At 38.2% G+C, this 14,749-nt stretch overlaps 2 protein-coding genes across 2 annotated transcripts; both read left to right on the top strand.

Moving 5' to 3' along the window:
* Nucleotides 1-17: 17 nt before the first annotated feature.
* ocstamp (osteoclast stimulatory transmembrane protein) lies at nucleotides 18-6,189 on the top strand. Its single transcript, XM_085144952.1, has 3 exons — nucleotides 18-2,785; nucleotides 3,542-4,550; nucleotides 4,633-6,189. The coding sequence occupies exons 1-3, from the start codon at nucleotides 2,748-2,750 to the stop codon at nucleotides 4,981-4,983; spliced, it is 1,398 nt and encodes a 465-aa protein (XP_085001078.1). The 5' UTR covers nucleotides 18-2,747; the 3' UTR covers nucleotides 4,984-6,189.
* Nucleotides 6,190-6,900: 711 nt separating this feature from the next.
* Nucleotides 6,901-14,411, top strand: LOC146494342 (thyrotropin-releasing hormone receptor). The gene is made up of 3 exons (XM_085147285.1): nucleotides 6,901-7,185; nucleotides 8,211-9,043; nucleotides 9,914-14,411. The coding sequence occupies exons 2-3, from the start codon at nucleotides 8,267-8,269 to the stop codon at nucleotides 10,301-10,303; spliced, it is 1,167 nt and encodes a 388-aa protein (XP_085003411.1). The 5' UTR covers nucleotides 6,901-7,185; nucleotides 8,211-8,266; the 3' UTR covers nucleotides 10,304-14,411.
* The last annotated feature ends 338 nt before the right edge of the window (nucleotides 14,412-14,749 follow it).

Raw genomic sequence — 14,749 nt, 5'->3', positions numbered from 1 at the left:
TATATATATATATATATATATATATATTTGACTGCCTTTTTAGGGTCTCAAAGGTCTAGATTTTAAGCTGTGAACAGATTTGGTACAAAAATGTTAAGTTTTAAAGACAATGAAGCAATACATGAACTCAGTTAATGAGAGTTGGTGTATTGCTAAGTTTAAAAACTGCTGAAGTATTTTACTCTCTGCTTTCTTAAAACTGCATTAGAGCAACATTTAACCTCAAACACATGCTTTGAGCACTGAAGAGTGTTTTATATTTTTTAAATAATCAGTCAGACTGCAGAGTGTGCTGTTTGTATCGTTACTACAGGCTGACCTCTGCTGGAAGAAGGAATGAGACTGTGAATAACACTTTTTAAAGTATATATTATGGTTAAAATCACTAAAAGATTGTTACTTGTTTATGTTTCACATGGCACACTGCTAAAGCCATACCACATAAACAACATTTTAAATCATTTCCTTTATTATATTATGAATCTTGACTAATGAATGTGTAACTTTTGTTACATGGTGATCTGCACTCATATATTGTGCTGTCATAAATAAAGCCAGTTTGTAACTTGATGTTGTTTATGTATTTGTTATGCACTGTTTTGTTTTTTTAAGTGCGTTCCCCTGTTTGTATCAGGAACGTTTTTTAAACTCTTGCTGGACCGTTGCGGCCCCTGCACACACACATGGGCACAAAGCACAAAATTCCTTATAATGTTCGCTTGGTGTTCTCACATGCCCCAACAATTGTTAACTTGTGCAGTAATGTGGTGGTTATTCAGTGTAAGTGTTGCCACAGCAAAAGGTCTGTAGTGTTTAAATGTGAAATCAGAAAGGTTATCCAAAGCTAACAGACCGTAACCAAATGTACTAATTTGTACAACAAATACAAAGGTTACAGGCAAATAACCTTTGACCCAAAGCAGATTCATAACTGTGACTTGATGCTTTTATTTATTTTGTGTGTGTTATTCATAAAATTTGAAACAAAAACCAATTAGTATTTAAGACTCAAAATAAATAGGCCTACCTTTTTTACCACTATAAGTAATTAAGTATTTTGTGTATCTTCTCTAACAACTCACACTGTGTGCACAGCTGACAGGTTAGCTTACTTGAATAATAATAATAATAATAATGGATTGGATTTATATAGCGCTTTTCAAGGCACCCAAAGCGCTTTACAATGCCATTATTCATTCACACTTACATTCACACACTGGTGGAGGCAAGCTACGGTTGTAGCCACAGCTGCCCTGGGGCAGACTGACAGAAGCGAGGCTGCCATATCGCGCTGAATAAGTTAAAGTAGGCTTTGAGGAAGGCTTTTAGGAGCCATGGGTACAGCTTTCATTACAAACAGGTATGCCAGCACCGATTATCCATCATAGTCCTGAGTCCTGACTCAGTTTTGACTTCTTATGATCTTTTTAAACTTTTATTGTTTTTAGGGTGTCTGTCTGCCTTTAGGTTTATTGATTAGAATTGAATTCATTTGTGTTAGTTTATTCCTGCCTACTCAATTGTTTTCTGCCGATTACCCCTGTGTGTCTTTCAGTATAAATAGCGTCAGGTGTCCTTTATTGTGGTGTCTCTTGGATTTGTTATTCTTCTTTGGATTTTTGGATTTTAGGTCCCTTTGCCCATTTAAATATGACAGTCCCTTAAACCTGAATTCTTTCTGATGTTCACCTGACTCACTTGGTTCCAAAGGAAGTCTAAGGAAAAATAGCCTCGATCTCCTTCGAATGTTTGACCCCATTACATGTTTGCGGTCTCAACACTAGTTTATACTCTTATTGACTATAGCAGAGTGAACATTATGGTTCCTATTAGAGTCCAAAAGGGAACTAAAACAAGGTGTGCTTTCTTGGAGCTGGTGTAACAAAAGTAAGCCAGGATGTCCGAGCAACAAATTAACAATCCCAAGACACAGTGCCAATAAACCTCCTACGTATTCAAGACCTGTGTGAAAATTATAATCCATTTGGTAGTTACATAAACAAGGCTTACGGATTGAAGATGTAACATTAGCTTGTCTGCAGTTTTAGGGTCCTCCCAGGAACCTTGTGATTTTTTTTGGCATTGCTTCCACCAAACCGAGTAACTAAGGACGCAGTGGACAAAACGTAAAACACAAGGTGGTTACTGAATGTCAGCTTTTATTTGTTTTGTTTTCTGATGTTCAATTAGACAGAAAAGAGAAAACAAACCCACCTTCATGGATTTCTTGCCTCCATTCAAGAGCTAAAGTTGTTGCTAGATATAATTGCCTAATATATCTTATTCTCGATTATATTCTTAATTTTTAGCACCCAAGCTCAGTTGACACAAGACAGAAAGTAAATTTCAGTGGTAGAAACCTTTTAAACTACATTCACATGACAAACCAGAGGAAAGATGACACACAAAAGTGTTATGTCATCTAAACTATTTTCAGTTTAGAAGAGGAGTTATAAGCAAAGTGCTCTGTTACTTGTATTGTCAGTGTCACCATCATCAAATCATTCTGAAAGCGCACTTTGGTTAGTGTGACCTGCCACATAGGGCTTACGAGTGTGTCATGCTCTCCATATGATTTTGTGTCATGTGTGGTTTAGATGCAGAGGGACTATCTTTTTTATTTTCCCACGTGGAACTTGTAGGCAACCAACATGACAGTGACTGTTGCGCAAAGTTCCCCTTTTTAGCTTTTACAGTCCACCAACACTTCCTGTTTATTTTCTCAGGCTCCTAATTTCTTAGAGAGGATGAAGATGATCACAGAAAATTTTGTTTTGCTTGTCAGGTAGGAGTTGATCTATTTTTTTGTTATTTAAATTATTTATAATTAACTGTTATTATTATTATGATTATTATTATTATTATTATTATTATTACAAAACTTTTGTTTTCCACTGTGTCTTTTACAAATTGAGGCATTGAAAATGCATTATTTGTAAAATAACACGATAGGGAAAAAATAGTTGCATGGTTTTTTGTAACGTGCAGACGGAAGAAAAAATAATGTTTTAGTTTAGCATATGTTTCAATATTTTAGCCTTATAGATGTTGTTGTTTCTCCACTGATCTTGAGTTTCTATAGATTGAGCATAACGCGTTGCTTTTTTTTTAGATGTTTTAGCCTACTTTACTTTGTCAGACAAGTTCTAGTTTAGTGATTTCTTGATTCAACTGGACTAACAATTCAGGGCTGGTGGGAGGAATTAAGCTTTCCAAAAGATGTAGTTGATCAGTTAATTTAGATTTAGGGGGAAATTACTTTTTTTTTTACATAGAGACAGGTAGGTTTGAATAGCCTTTTTTCCTTTAATAAATGAAATTATCATTTAAACCTGTATTTTGTATTTGTTTGTGTTGTTTTTATCCAATATTCAGATTTGTTAGATGATCTGAAACATGAGACAAATATGCAAAAAAAAAAAAATAGAAAGGGGACAAATACTTCTGTACTGTTTAGTGTTAATAAGAAATGCTTAGAGCCACTTCTCTGTTGAATCTTTAAATATTCTAAATAGAAAGTGTTGTATTCTTTTCTCCTCAGAAAGAGAGCAGGATCTTGCAGACAGGCCTTAACGTCTCTGCTGTCATACCTCTGGGACGTTTACTCGGCACCTTCTCCTGCAGGCAGGGACATCCTCACTCTGCTCTCTCTCTGTTTCACACTTGCCTGTGTTACTGGTGGCTTGCTTCACCACTGGCTGTCAAAGAGTCTGAGATATGATTACGAAGCGTCGGTTCAAACTGTCAGTATCTACAGCGTGAGCATGTTTCTGGTCTCCTTCCTGTGTCATCCCCTGCGCTGTGTGCTAACAATGATTCTTCCTACAGTCTGCACCAAACAAGGACGGAAACTCCTCATCACGGCCTCTGTCATGATTTTGGTGCTGAATGTCATCCCTAATATCACAGTAAATGTGGGAGCAGTGGCACGCATCCTGGAATGCACTGCTGAGGGTTTTGCAAAGACTTTATTAAACTCATCTGAACCTTTGAACAAAGCCAAGACAGACCTTGTTGAAGAAGCCATCAAAGTAAAGTGGGAGGACTTGAGCATTGTTACCAACTTAAGGACTTTGGATCATTACACACATATTGATGTGTCAGATGTCAAAAGCATGTTCACTAAGATAATTGGGAAGATAGAGGTCAACTTCTCACATGCCAGGAACCTCCTCAGAGAATACAAACTGCTGTCAAACCGGATTCTTGCTGCCGTCTTTGTTGCTCTGCTGATCGCTGAATCTGCACGCTACTTGAAATCTTATCTGACATCAGTTCATTTTGATAATGGGTACATTTCCAAAGAGCTCTTGCAAAAAATGCCAATTAATGAAAGGCCAGCTAAAAATAAAATCAATCTTGAAAACTGTAAAGTAATAAGTCAGGAATGTTCCTCTTGTTTCCTATCACTGATTGTGGTAACTTTATATTTCATTGCAATAACCCTAATAGTAGTTTTGGATCATGTTGTGTACTATATAGTTCAGATGATTGTGCCATGGTTGCTGGATTTTCCACCTACATCTGCTGTTATAAGTGTCAATTATAAGGTAAGACAGCACTCGCTCAATTTAATCTTTTTTTTTCTTTTTGGCTTTTTGGAGTCTTTTATAAATTTGTTTTTCCTTTTAGGTTCAGTGGTTCCCCCCTGCATTTTGTATTATCCCACAATCCTGCATCAAACGGGAGCTGGTAAACTTCCACAGGGATTACAAGTGGAATTTCAGCCCTGGGCCATCTCTCTGTGATGTGACAACTTCAGCTCCAAACCTGGGAGTCACACTCCTGCTGGGATGTCTCTGGCTGATGAGCTACTTTCTGGTTTTCCTTGAGGTTTATGCAAGGCGGCTACGCAGAAAAATCTCTGCATCCTTCTTCAGAAAGCAGGAGGAGAAGAGAATAGCTTACTTGATGAGGAAAATGCATGTGAAGCAAAATAAAAAACACAGAAAAGGGCACATTTCTGTTCATGTGCAAGTTTGAATGACATGTAACAGCTAATGAATAGACTGCTATGACAATGGGTTGCATGTTTAGACCATTTGGATCAACTTATCTAGTGGTACTTTTACTTTGTGATGTAACCAAAGTTGTGTGGATGTGTAATTTTGTATACTGGTATGATCTGTCCTGTTAGCCTTTTAATTACGAACTCTAATAGAATAGCTTTGCTTGATTCACAGTTCAAAAAGTTATCTTATACTGGGCTTTGGTGCAGCCCCTCTCTTTATTCTCTATCCCTACTCACACCCATCAAAGCCAACTTCAGTTTTTGTTTTGTTTTTTAATTTGAGGCTTTTTGCAAACAAAAGGTTCATGCCCACAGAGCTGTGTATTTGTGTCGTATTAAGGCTGTTCAACGACTTCAAACAAGAGTAGAAATAACAGAGCTGTCTCAATCCTGACCTTTTGGCTCACAGGGCTCACACTGTTTCTTGTTTTCTTTGATGTCTGTATCATTCGGTGGTCTTCGTTGTTTCTGTTTTGCAAAATGTAAACTGAATACAGTGCATCCTGTGTATGAGTCACAGTTATAACACCTTTCCTCTGTAAGCGAGTCAACACTCAACATACGCCTCTTCAAACCTCCCGCCTGTGGTTCAAAGCGATGCACCAACACTTCTGCTGAATCTGCATCTTGTTTTGGACAGAGACTCGCCTGGTAACTTTTCCCCCCATGATATCATCACAGAGCAATGTTTTCCGTGTTCTCTTTTATTTCTTTTATTTCTCTGCGAGTTAGCCCTTTTTTTTTTGTTGTTGTTTTACCACTCAGTCCCACTAGATGCCACCATGGTGCTTTGGACAGCTGGGGACAAAGACTAATAAGAGGTAGTAGTTCCTGTCAGGAAATGAACAGTAACAGGTCGGATCTTACAGTTTTTGGAACACTGTACTGACCCGAATATCTTTAATAGATTAAAGGAATCTGTTTCATCCACATGTCCAATGATTCGTCAGCTTATTTTAATCACAGTGCCCCTATTTCCTTTCTCTTTTGCATATCAGTATGCTCCTGCTTTAAATTCCCATGAGGCTGTGAGGGTTTATTTTAAGACCTCATCCCAGAATATTAATAGACTTCTTCATTGTCTATTTTTACTCCTGACTTTTGGCCACTTCACAATTGTCTCAGCAGCGTAGAGATGATAATAATAAATTATTCATGTTTAGTCTGATATTATGAGTTATTGCTCCTGTGTTATAGTAAATAAAACAAAATAAAATAAATCACTTTATCATCCTTTTATGTATATTTTTCATAAACTCTGACTGATACCTTTGACTTGACAAATAATGTGGGCTTCTAAACACACTAACTATAATCCTCATTAAGCTTTCATAACATGAAGCAGTTCAATCAGAAAATTACCTGTTCTGTAAGTTTTTTTCTTCTTTGACACTGTTACATATTCATTACACGCAGTCTGCAGACTGAAAATCCAAGAATCTGCGTGCATTAGTATTCTCAGTGACAGCCTTGTCCAAAGACAGAGGATCAAAAAGCTTTTTAATCTGTTTTCAATCACTTCTGATTTTGTGGATGACCAGTGTTATCATTTTTTCTGCTATGGGGAGCGCAACAATTTAACAGTATCAGCTCTACCCACACATGTATAATGGCAGAAGCTGTAAAAGCGTTCCCAAATGTGCATCATGGGAATAGCAAGACTCTTAATCTTAGGATGTCTGTGTCTGTTTGTCCCTCTGGGGAGAAGAATTATTCTAATTCTACACACTTTAGAAAACTGGAGAATTTAATGTAAATTATACAAGGAGAAGAGTTAACTAAATTACATCCGGTGTCCACAAAGGCTGTACTTAATACAGCAATTAGGGCTATTTTAATTGCATGTTCAATCATTCCAGTGGATGGTGTGTTGAATTGCATGGTGCCCGCGCTGTTCTTTCAGTAATTACAGGGTTATAGCCACAGAAGCTGACATGATGTTCAAGGCTTGGATGGTAAGATGAAATTGATTTGTAGGTGGTGACTGTAGGAGGTGGGTTTGGATATAATGGTGTGAGGTGGAGGGAGGAGTATATTGGGAAAGGAGAGAGAGGGAGAGAGAGAGAGAGCGAGTGAGACAGATGTGGGCGACTGGAGCAACTCTGAAAGAGGATTAAGCAGTCACTTATATTTCCTAGGATACTGCACCTGGGTACTGCCTTTCACAAATGATGGTAAGCTGCCAATTTTTTCCCTTTATCATCTCATTATTTTATTTCCCTGAACTAAATCAAATCCGAACGTGCATTTTTGTTCCTTCCCAAAGAGTCCGGCATTTGTAGGAGAACTGGGAAAGCCTCACATTTTTGATCACCCTAAATGTATATTGCAGTATTACCTTGTGAGATGTTTTTAAAGGGTCACATTGCTGGAAATTATAGATTTAGTGTGCATGATGGCCTTTAATGCAGAGGAGAACAATCATTTCAGTTTTGAGGGTTACATTTTTTTTTATCACATCCAAGCATTGAATAAAACCATTGTTTAATAATGAACTGAATGAGGACAACATTAGCATTTATGAAGATGGGAGTTTTCTTTTTAGAAGCATAATTGTAGCACCTTTTTAAATCAAGTTGCTGCTTTTAATGTGTGCATTGATGGCTGTTAGGACTATTTCTTAAAATCTATTATCGTTTACAGAACTTTTATTGCTACAGTTATTTCATGAAGTGTGACAACAGGAGTCCATATAGGGAGGAGATTAAAGTGAGTAAATGGATCAACAAAGCGCTAGACTAAACATTTCACATAGTATTGTTATTTAAAAAGTGTAACCTTAACAAAATGCCTCATTTAACCCAAACTAGCTTAATTGGCTGAGGTCATTGTTTAACAAAAGCAATTTGTCTATGCTCATGTTTGTTTATTTACGTTTATGTTTGTTCATCTTATAATGTATTATTATATTTTGTTGCATTTAGGCTGTCACACCAGAAAACCTTCAGGCGGTCTCTGTTGTTTAAATTTGACTTCTTGTTTATTTATTTACTAATTTTAAATTATTCTTATGATATGCCCCTTTTAATCAAGGTGCATCCGTACACTGGTTTTAAACTGTAGCTGGGAGAGGGAGTGTTACACTTTTTAAAAATCTAGACAAGAATTAAAGGCTTTTACAAAAAGAATTGTAATATTGAACACCCTGCAAGCAAAACTGCTGTCTAATAATTTTGTTTCTCCACATTTTTGCCTTGAGGATTCCCATTTTGCCCCTGAAGATTAACTGAATTTTGGCAGCTGGACTTGAGCAAGATGGAGAACAACACAACCACCTTTCAGGATGTCAGTCGGGTTGTAAATCTGACAGAAATGCCTCTGAACCCTCTTGAAGAACAAGTCATAACAATATTTTTGACCATGCTCATTTGTGGAGTTGGGATTGCTGGGAATATCATGGTGGTGCTGGTTGTTCTGCGCACTAAACACATGGTGACCCCGACTAACTGTTACCTTGTCAGCTTGGCTGTCGCAGACCTCATTGTGCTCCTGGCTGCAGGCCTGCCTAATATCTCTGATGTTGTAGCCTTCTGGATATATGGCTACACGGGATGCTTGTGTATAACTTATCTTCAGTACCTGGGCATCAACGTGTCATCCTGCTCCATCACAGCGTTTACTATTGAACGATATATTGCTATTTGTCACTCCATAAAGGCACAGTTCATATGTACTGTTTCCCGAGCCAAGAGAATCATAGCTGGAGTGTGGATTTTTACCTCGCTCTACTGCACGATGTGGTTCTTTTTAGTGGACACAGATGAGACCGTCTATACCAACGGGGTGGTCGTCACCTGTGGCTACCGTGTCTCCAGAAGCCTCTACATGCCAATTTATTTCCTAGATTTCACTCTGTTTTACGTGATCCCTCTCATTGTGGCCACTGTGCTGTATGGGCTCATTGCCAGAATTTTGTTCATGAGCCCTCTGCCTTCACATCTTAACGACCGAGCCGGAGGCGGGTCAGTTCACCAGGGGCACTCCAGTACCACCAACAAGGCCAACAAGGGTGCAGTCTCTGCAAGAAAACAGGTACTGCTAAGGTTATAAAGACAAGAAGCTTAGAGGAAAAAGGAAATAAAAGTAATAAAAGTGTTTTCTGAGTGGTTCTGAATAAAAATCCATTTTTAAATGTCAAAACAGATTTAGGTTCAGTCCTAATAGGGTGCTTGTTTGGGTTCAAAGTGGCTTTGTGGATGGGTTTGACTATACCACAGCTAAATAACTCAACAGCCTGACAAGATCGTTCATAAACACGCTGAGTATTCCCAGAGGAGGAAACCAGTCTCTGCCATCCCTGACATGACCTTTGTAGTTTTGAGTGAACTATTAGAACTATTAGAGTGTTTGCCATGACATTTGGATTGGCCACTCATATCCCCCTCGAGGTGGGCTGTAATTGTTTTGTTCTTCAATTATGTTTTCATCTAGCCTAAGGAAACAATTGATCAAAATTTTCATTTGTCCAAATTATTTGTTCATAGCCAAAAGGTACCAACAACCCGTCAGCTTTCACTGATGAGACTAATTAACAAATGTCTTCAGGGCTAATTAGCAAAAGTAAACATTATGAATGTCTTCAAGGACTTAAACTGAGTGCTATGATCTTCATATCAACGTATTATTTATCATTTGGCTCTCTGTGATAGCAGACTTTCTCACTGTGGTTGACAGGGTCTTTTATTCTCACCGCAAGCATGTTTGCAAACTGACCTATCCTGTCCTTATGTACAGCCTTAGAGCTATTTATGTGCGTCATGGATTCATATTGGGCATCCTCTACAACACTCACTTGACAGTAAACTCTGAGTCATGGCATGCAGTATGTCTGCTGAGATAATTCACATAATTGTATTCTTCCTCATTGTTATTCCTTATTTCCTTCCTCTGCTGTCTCAATAGATAACAAAGATGCTGGCTGTTGTGGTCATCCTGTTCGCTCTGCTCTGGATGCCTTACCGAACACTAGTAGTGGTCAACTCCTTCATTGACCCGCCGTACCACAACACCTGGTTCCTGCTCTTCTGCCGGATGTGCATCTACACCAACAGTGCCATCAACCCCATCATTTATAACCTCATGTCTCAGAAGTTTCGTGTTGCATTTAAAAAGCTCTGCAAGTGCCACTGGGGCCACAGGGAGGCCGAGTACAATGTGCCCATGTATTACAGTGTGATGAAGAATTCGACCCATGAGTGCAATGAACCGGTCACAGAGCAAGAAGAAGTCAGTTATCACATCACCCACAGGTCCAACATGACAGATGATGAAGCTCTCAGCATTTCTTCGTGAATTTTCCTGAAGAAATGAAGCGTTTCAGTGATTGTGCGTGTTTTATCGGTCCATTGTTACTGGCTGTGGGTGCATGATAAATTAATTATGACAATGTTTAGGTTTTCTGTTATTTGCACCTGTTAAAAAATAACTACTGTAAAATCATTTTACGTGTGGTTTAATAGTTGTGGTACTTTGTGAAACAGTATTGTAACACCTATGTTGTAAATATCAGTAGAGTCTGTTAGCCCAAGCGTTCATGATCTCAGTTACCTCGCCAAAGGAGGTTATGTGATTGATTCAGTTTGTTTGATTGCATGATTACTCAAAATGTTACAAATGGATTTGCATTTTACCAGAGGTGGAGCAAGGCCCAAATTAGAAGTTATTAACTTTTGGAAATGCTCAAGATCCAGGAGTTTTTGGAAGGATTCTTTATCGCAGCACTTTGGATCATATCTTCATAAATACATATCGAATTGAGTTAAGAAAAAAATGGGAGACACTGTCTTGATGTTATCGAGAAAATATCACAAAACATTTTGCAGCCACATATCCTTCAGTGATTCGTTTTACGCATGACGTGGAGGAAATTTTTAGTCTTGGTGGAGCTATGAAGTCTCCAGCTGCTCTTGTTACAATGTGCGCTAAACAAAATGTATTTGTTCTTCCAAATGCTTTGTTTTCAGACACACTGGGGATTTTATGTAATGCATGCTTGGAGTGCGTAGCTTGCCTCAAGACATTGTCCAGCCTTTGTAACTAGTTGTGTCAAGAGCTCGTTCTCTACAGCTAAGCCTCTGCAATACATGGCTCTACAAATGTTAATAACAACTGCACTTCTGCTCTTAGTGTGCTGAACAGTCTGAAGTGGCCTATGCTTCACACTTTTTACCAACACCAATGATCCACACACACCACAGTCCATTATTTTTCCTCTTTTTTCCCCCACAAAGGACTACATTTACTACATGTAAACAAGATAATATAAACAGTACAGACAACAACTGCAAAAGACAGCTTAAAATTTACTTCTATCTGTGGGCACTGAGCATTTCAGACTGTGCAAGTATATCTTCCATTCCATCCTAATTTCAACATGACTAGAGGTCCATGAAGCGAGAATATTTCTCAACACAAGTGTTGAGAACTTTCAGTGTTTCAATTATTACATAGTAGCAAAATCTTTTTTCTTTATATCCCATTAACCCTCATCGTCTCTTCCCTGAATTTAGACTAACGTATAATGCTAAAAACTAAGCGAATCTTATCCCCTCATCCATCCACCAAAATTATTCCAGACTACACAGGATTTTTTTATGCAGGACATGTTTGTATCATTACTTTTTCAGTCCTGCAGGAAAGAGGTAATGATCATGGAAAGCCTGATGGCAAACACATCCGTTTTGATTCGAAACATTAAAATACAGCCAAAGGAGATGTAACAACAAGCAACAGTATTAAATAAATATTGTGATGCTAATTGGCATCAACACGTTTGCACTCTCCCTTATCTTCTTATTGTTGTGGTGTGCTGCCAGCTGTATCACGGCGTGTCTTTGCACCTAAATATATGCAGGTCCATTTGTCACTTAGTATGTAAAGAACCAGTGTGAGGCCCATGTATTAAACATTTACAAATGTTTTGCATATATTGCATTTATCTATTCTGTACTTGGCTATGTAATTTTGTAAACAAGCTTGTGTTGCCCTGTGAACTGGGATTAACAAATCCCCTTTACACATCTAAATGTATTCATTATCTTTATGACAGTTCTGTGTGTTGAATTAAAATAAATCCCTACCATATTATTCAGGCATTTCTTTTAGAAAATAAGGATTTAATGTAGATTTGCTTTTGTGAAGTTGATTCACAAGTACAGTGGGGAATTAATTATTTGACCCCCTGCTGAATTTGTTCTGGTTTGCTCACAAAGAAATGAACAGTCCCTATTTTTTATTTATTTTTTTTTTTTTGCAGTAGTTTCATTTTAACCCTCTCAAGGCAGGCGTTGCAGATTTGCAGCAGTTAAAAACTAACAACCTGATTACCCCACATACATATTTTATGAGTTTTTTTTACTCAGAAGTACCACTGCAGGACTTGGTTGTGCATTAGCAACAAAAAGTTTAATTTGAGCCTGAGAGGGTTAATGGAGAGAGACAGAATATCAACCAAAAATCAAGAAAAAATGCATTACAAAAAAATTTATGAACTAAAAGTGAAATAAGTATTTGATCCCCAAGCAAAACCCTACTTGATGGAGAAACCTGCATTGGCAAGCACGGCGGAAAGATACTTCTAGTAGTCGGTCACCTGGTTTTCACACATCACAGGGGGGATTTTGACCCACTATTCTTCACAGAAACTCTCTAAATCCTTTATGTTTCTTGGCTGCCATTTGCTAAATGGCAAAGCTTCAGTCCTATCCACTGATTTTCAAAAGGTTTTAGAATTTCTTCTTCTTTAGCCACTTCTTTGTTGCCTTGGTGGTATGTTTTGGGTCATTATCATCCTGGAAAGACACATCCATGCCCCACCTTCAGTGTTCTGGCAGAGGGAAAGAGGGTCTCAGCCAAGATTTTATGTTACATGGCACCATCCATTGTGCCTAAGTGTGAGAGCTGATGTTGTTCTCTACCCTTAGAAGAAAAACAGCCCCAAAGCATAACGATTCCACGTCCATGCTCGGCTGTGGGGGTGGTGTTCTTTGGGTCATAAACACCATTTCTCTTTCTCCAAACACAGCAGGTCGTGTTGATCCCAGAGAGTTTGATTTGTGTTTGAGCACAGTATTTCCTCCCACGATTTCTGTAAATCATTTAGGTGTTCATTGGCAAACTTTACAGGCCATATCTGTGCCTTCTTCAGTAGGAGGATCTAGCAGCACTGCAAGACTGTGTAGCCACATAATGAGTTGGAGAATCTGTAATTCACTGGCTTACTGATTGTAACAGGATCAAATAACAATTTCCCCTACTATTGTTCTACAGGATATTTCAAGCAGCACATAGCTATTGTCCGTTTTCATCACTCTTAATAACATATGTCTGCTCACAATATGAATTAATTCCATATGCAGAGTTTCATAGTGAAGCACCACAAGAGCCTGACAAAGAGAGTGAGGACGGAAACCTACAGGACAGAGCCAAAGAGAAGCAGCAGACACTGTTGACTGAACTCTAGGGTGTGAAAAAAGGAACAATACTGTGTGTGTAGGTATAATAATAATACCACATGATTTATAATTCTCTCACATTGTTGTGGAGGACTTCCGACCCACTCTTCTTCACAACGTTGCTTCAGTTCATTGAGGTTTATAGGGATTTGTTTATACACAGGGCTCTTAAGTTCCTGCCACAGCATTTCAATCAGGTTGAGATCTGAACTTTGACATAGCATTAAAAGAACTTGATGATTTCTTTTTCAGACATCCTAAAACAGATTTGCTGGTGGGCTTGGGAGCAAGCAGTTTGTCCTGTTGCATGACAGGATATACTGTGATAGGTCTCCACCAAACATGGTGCTCTGCATTATGGCCAGACATGTCCATTTTGATCTTGTCTGCCCAAAGGATACTGTTCAAAAAGCCATTTGAACAAACCACTCAGTGACTGGGCTGTTTAGGTGCAGCAAACTGTTGGCATGTAGTTTTTAAAGAGAAGAGGCTTTTAGTTCTACACAAGCCGTGCTTGGTTTTGTTTCTCAGAGCCTTTCACAGTCTGACATTGGCGTGAATTTACTGGGACATCCACTCCTGAGAAAATTGTAGCAGACCAGACCAGAAACCTGCCAAAACTGTTTTTACAAAGACAACAGTACTCTATGGGTGACATAAGGGCGTAGATAGGTAACTGTGTAGAGTTCTGTGAAAATTACATTTTCTTTAAACTGTAAATACACATAAAAATGTGTAACTTACTCGATCATTTGTCATGCATTGCTGTTTATACGAAGTGTGTCATACTATTACTTTTTTTTTTCGCTACAAGAAAAAGAGGAAAAACTACATCAATTCCTGAAATAGATGAAAGGCTGCAGGCTGCTGTTTCAACACCTTCCCCTGTTTGTTGTCAGTTTTCATAGAAACTGCCCAGACATGCTAAAGAAATGACTCAAAGTAACGCAGACCAAATTTGAAAGAGATCTAATTTCTTTCAAAGCAGCAAGTCTGACTAGTCTTGGTTACCACATGTTGAATTGTTGTTTGACAACATGCTGTGCTTCAAGCTGACAGTTGTTAACATGGAGTTGTCTGGCTATAAATTATTCAGTCAGAAAATAACTAGCAAGGAGGTTTACTGAAAGCAGCCCTCTCTATACAACAATTCTTTAACCTTTAAGGGACAATTTAGTATTTTTTTTATTATTTTCTTTTTCCCAACGATTTACATCTGTGATCCTAAACAGATTTATCAACTGTCAGTTTTCATGTTAATACTGTTATAACCTTTAACAACATC

This window comes from Neolamprologus multifasciatus, chromosome 20 (genome assembly GCF_963576455.1).
Source record: "Neolamprologus multifasciatus chromosome 20, fNeoMul1.2, whole genome shotgun sequence".
Lineage (NCBI taxonomy): Eukaryota > Metazoa > Chordata > Actinopteri > Cichliformes > Cichlidae > Neolamprologus > Neolamprologus multifasciatus.
This window is presented reverse-complemented; position numbering and strand designations above follow the sequence as displayed.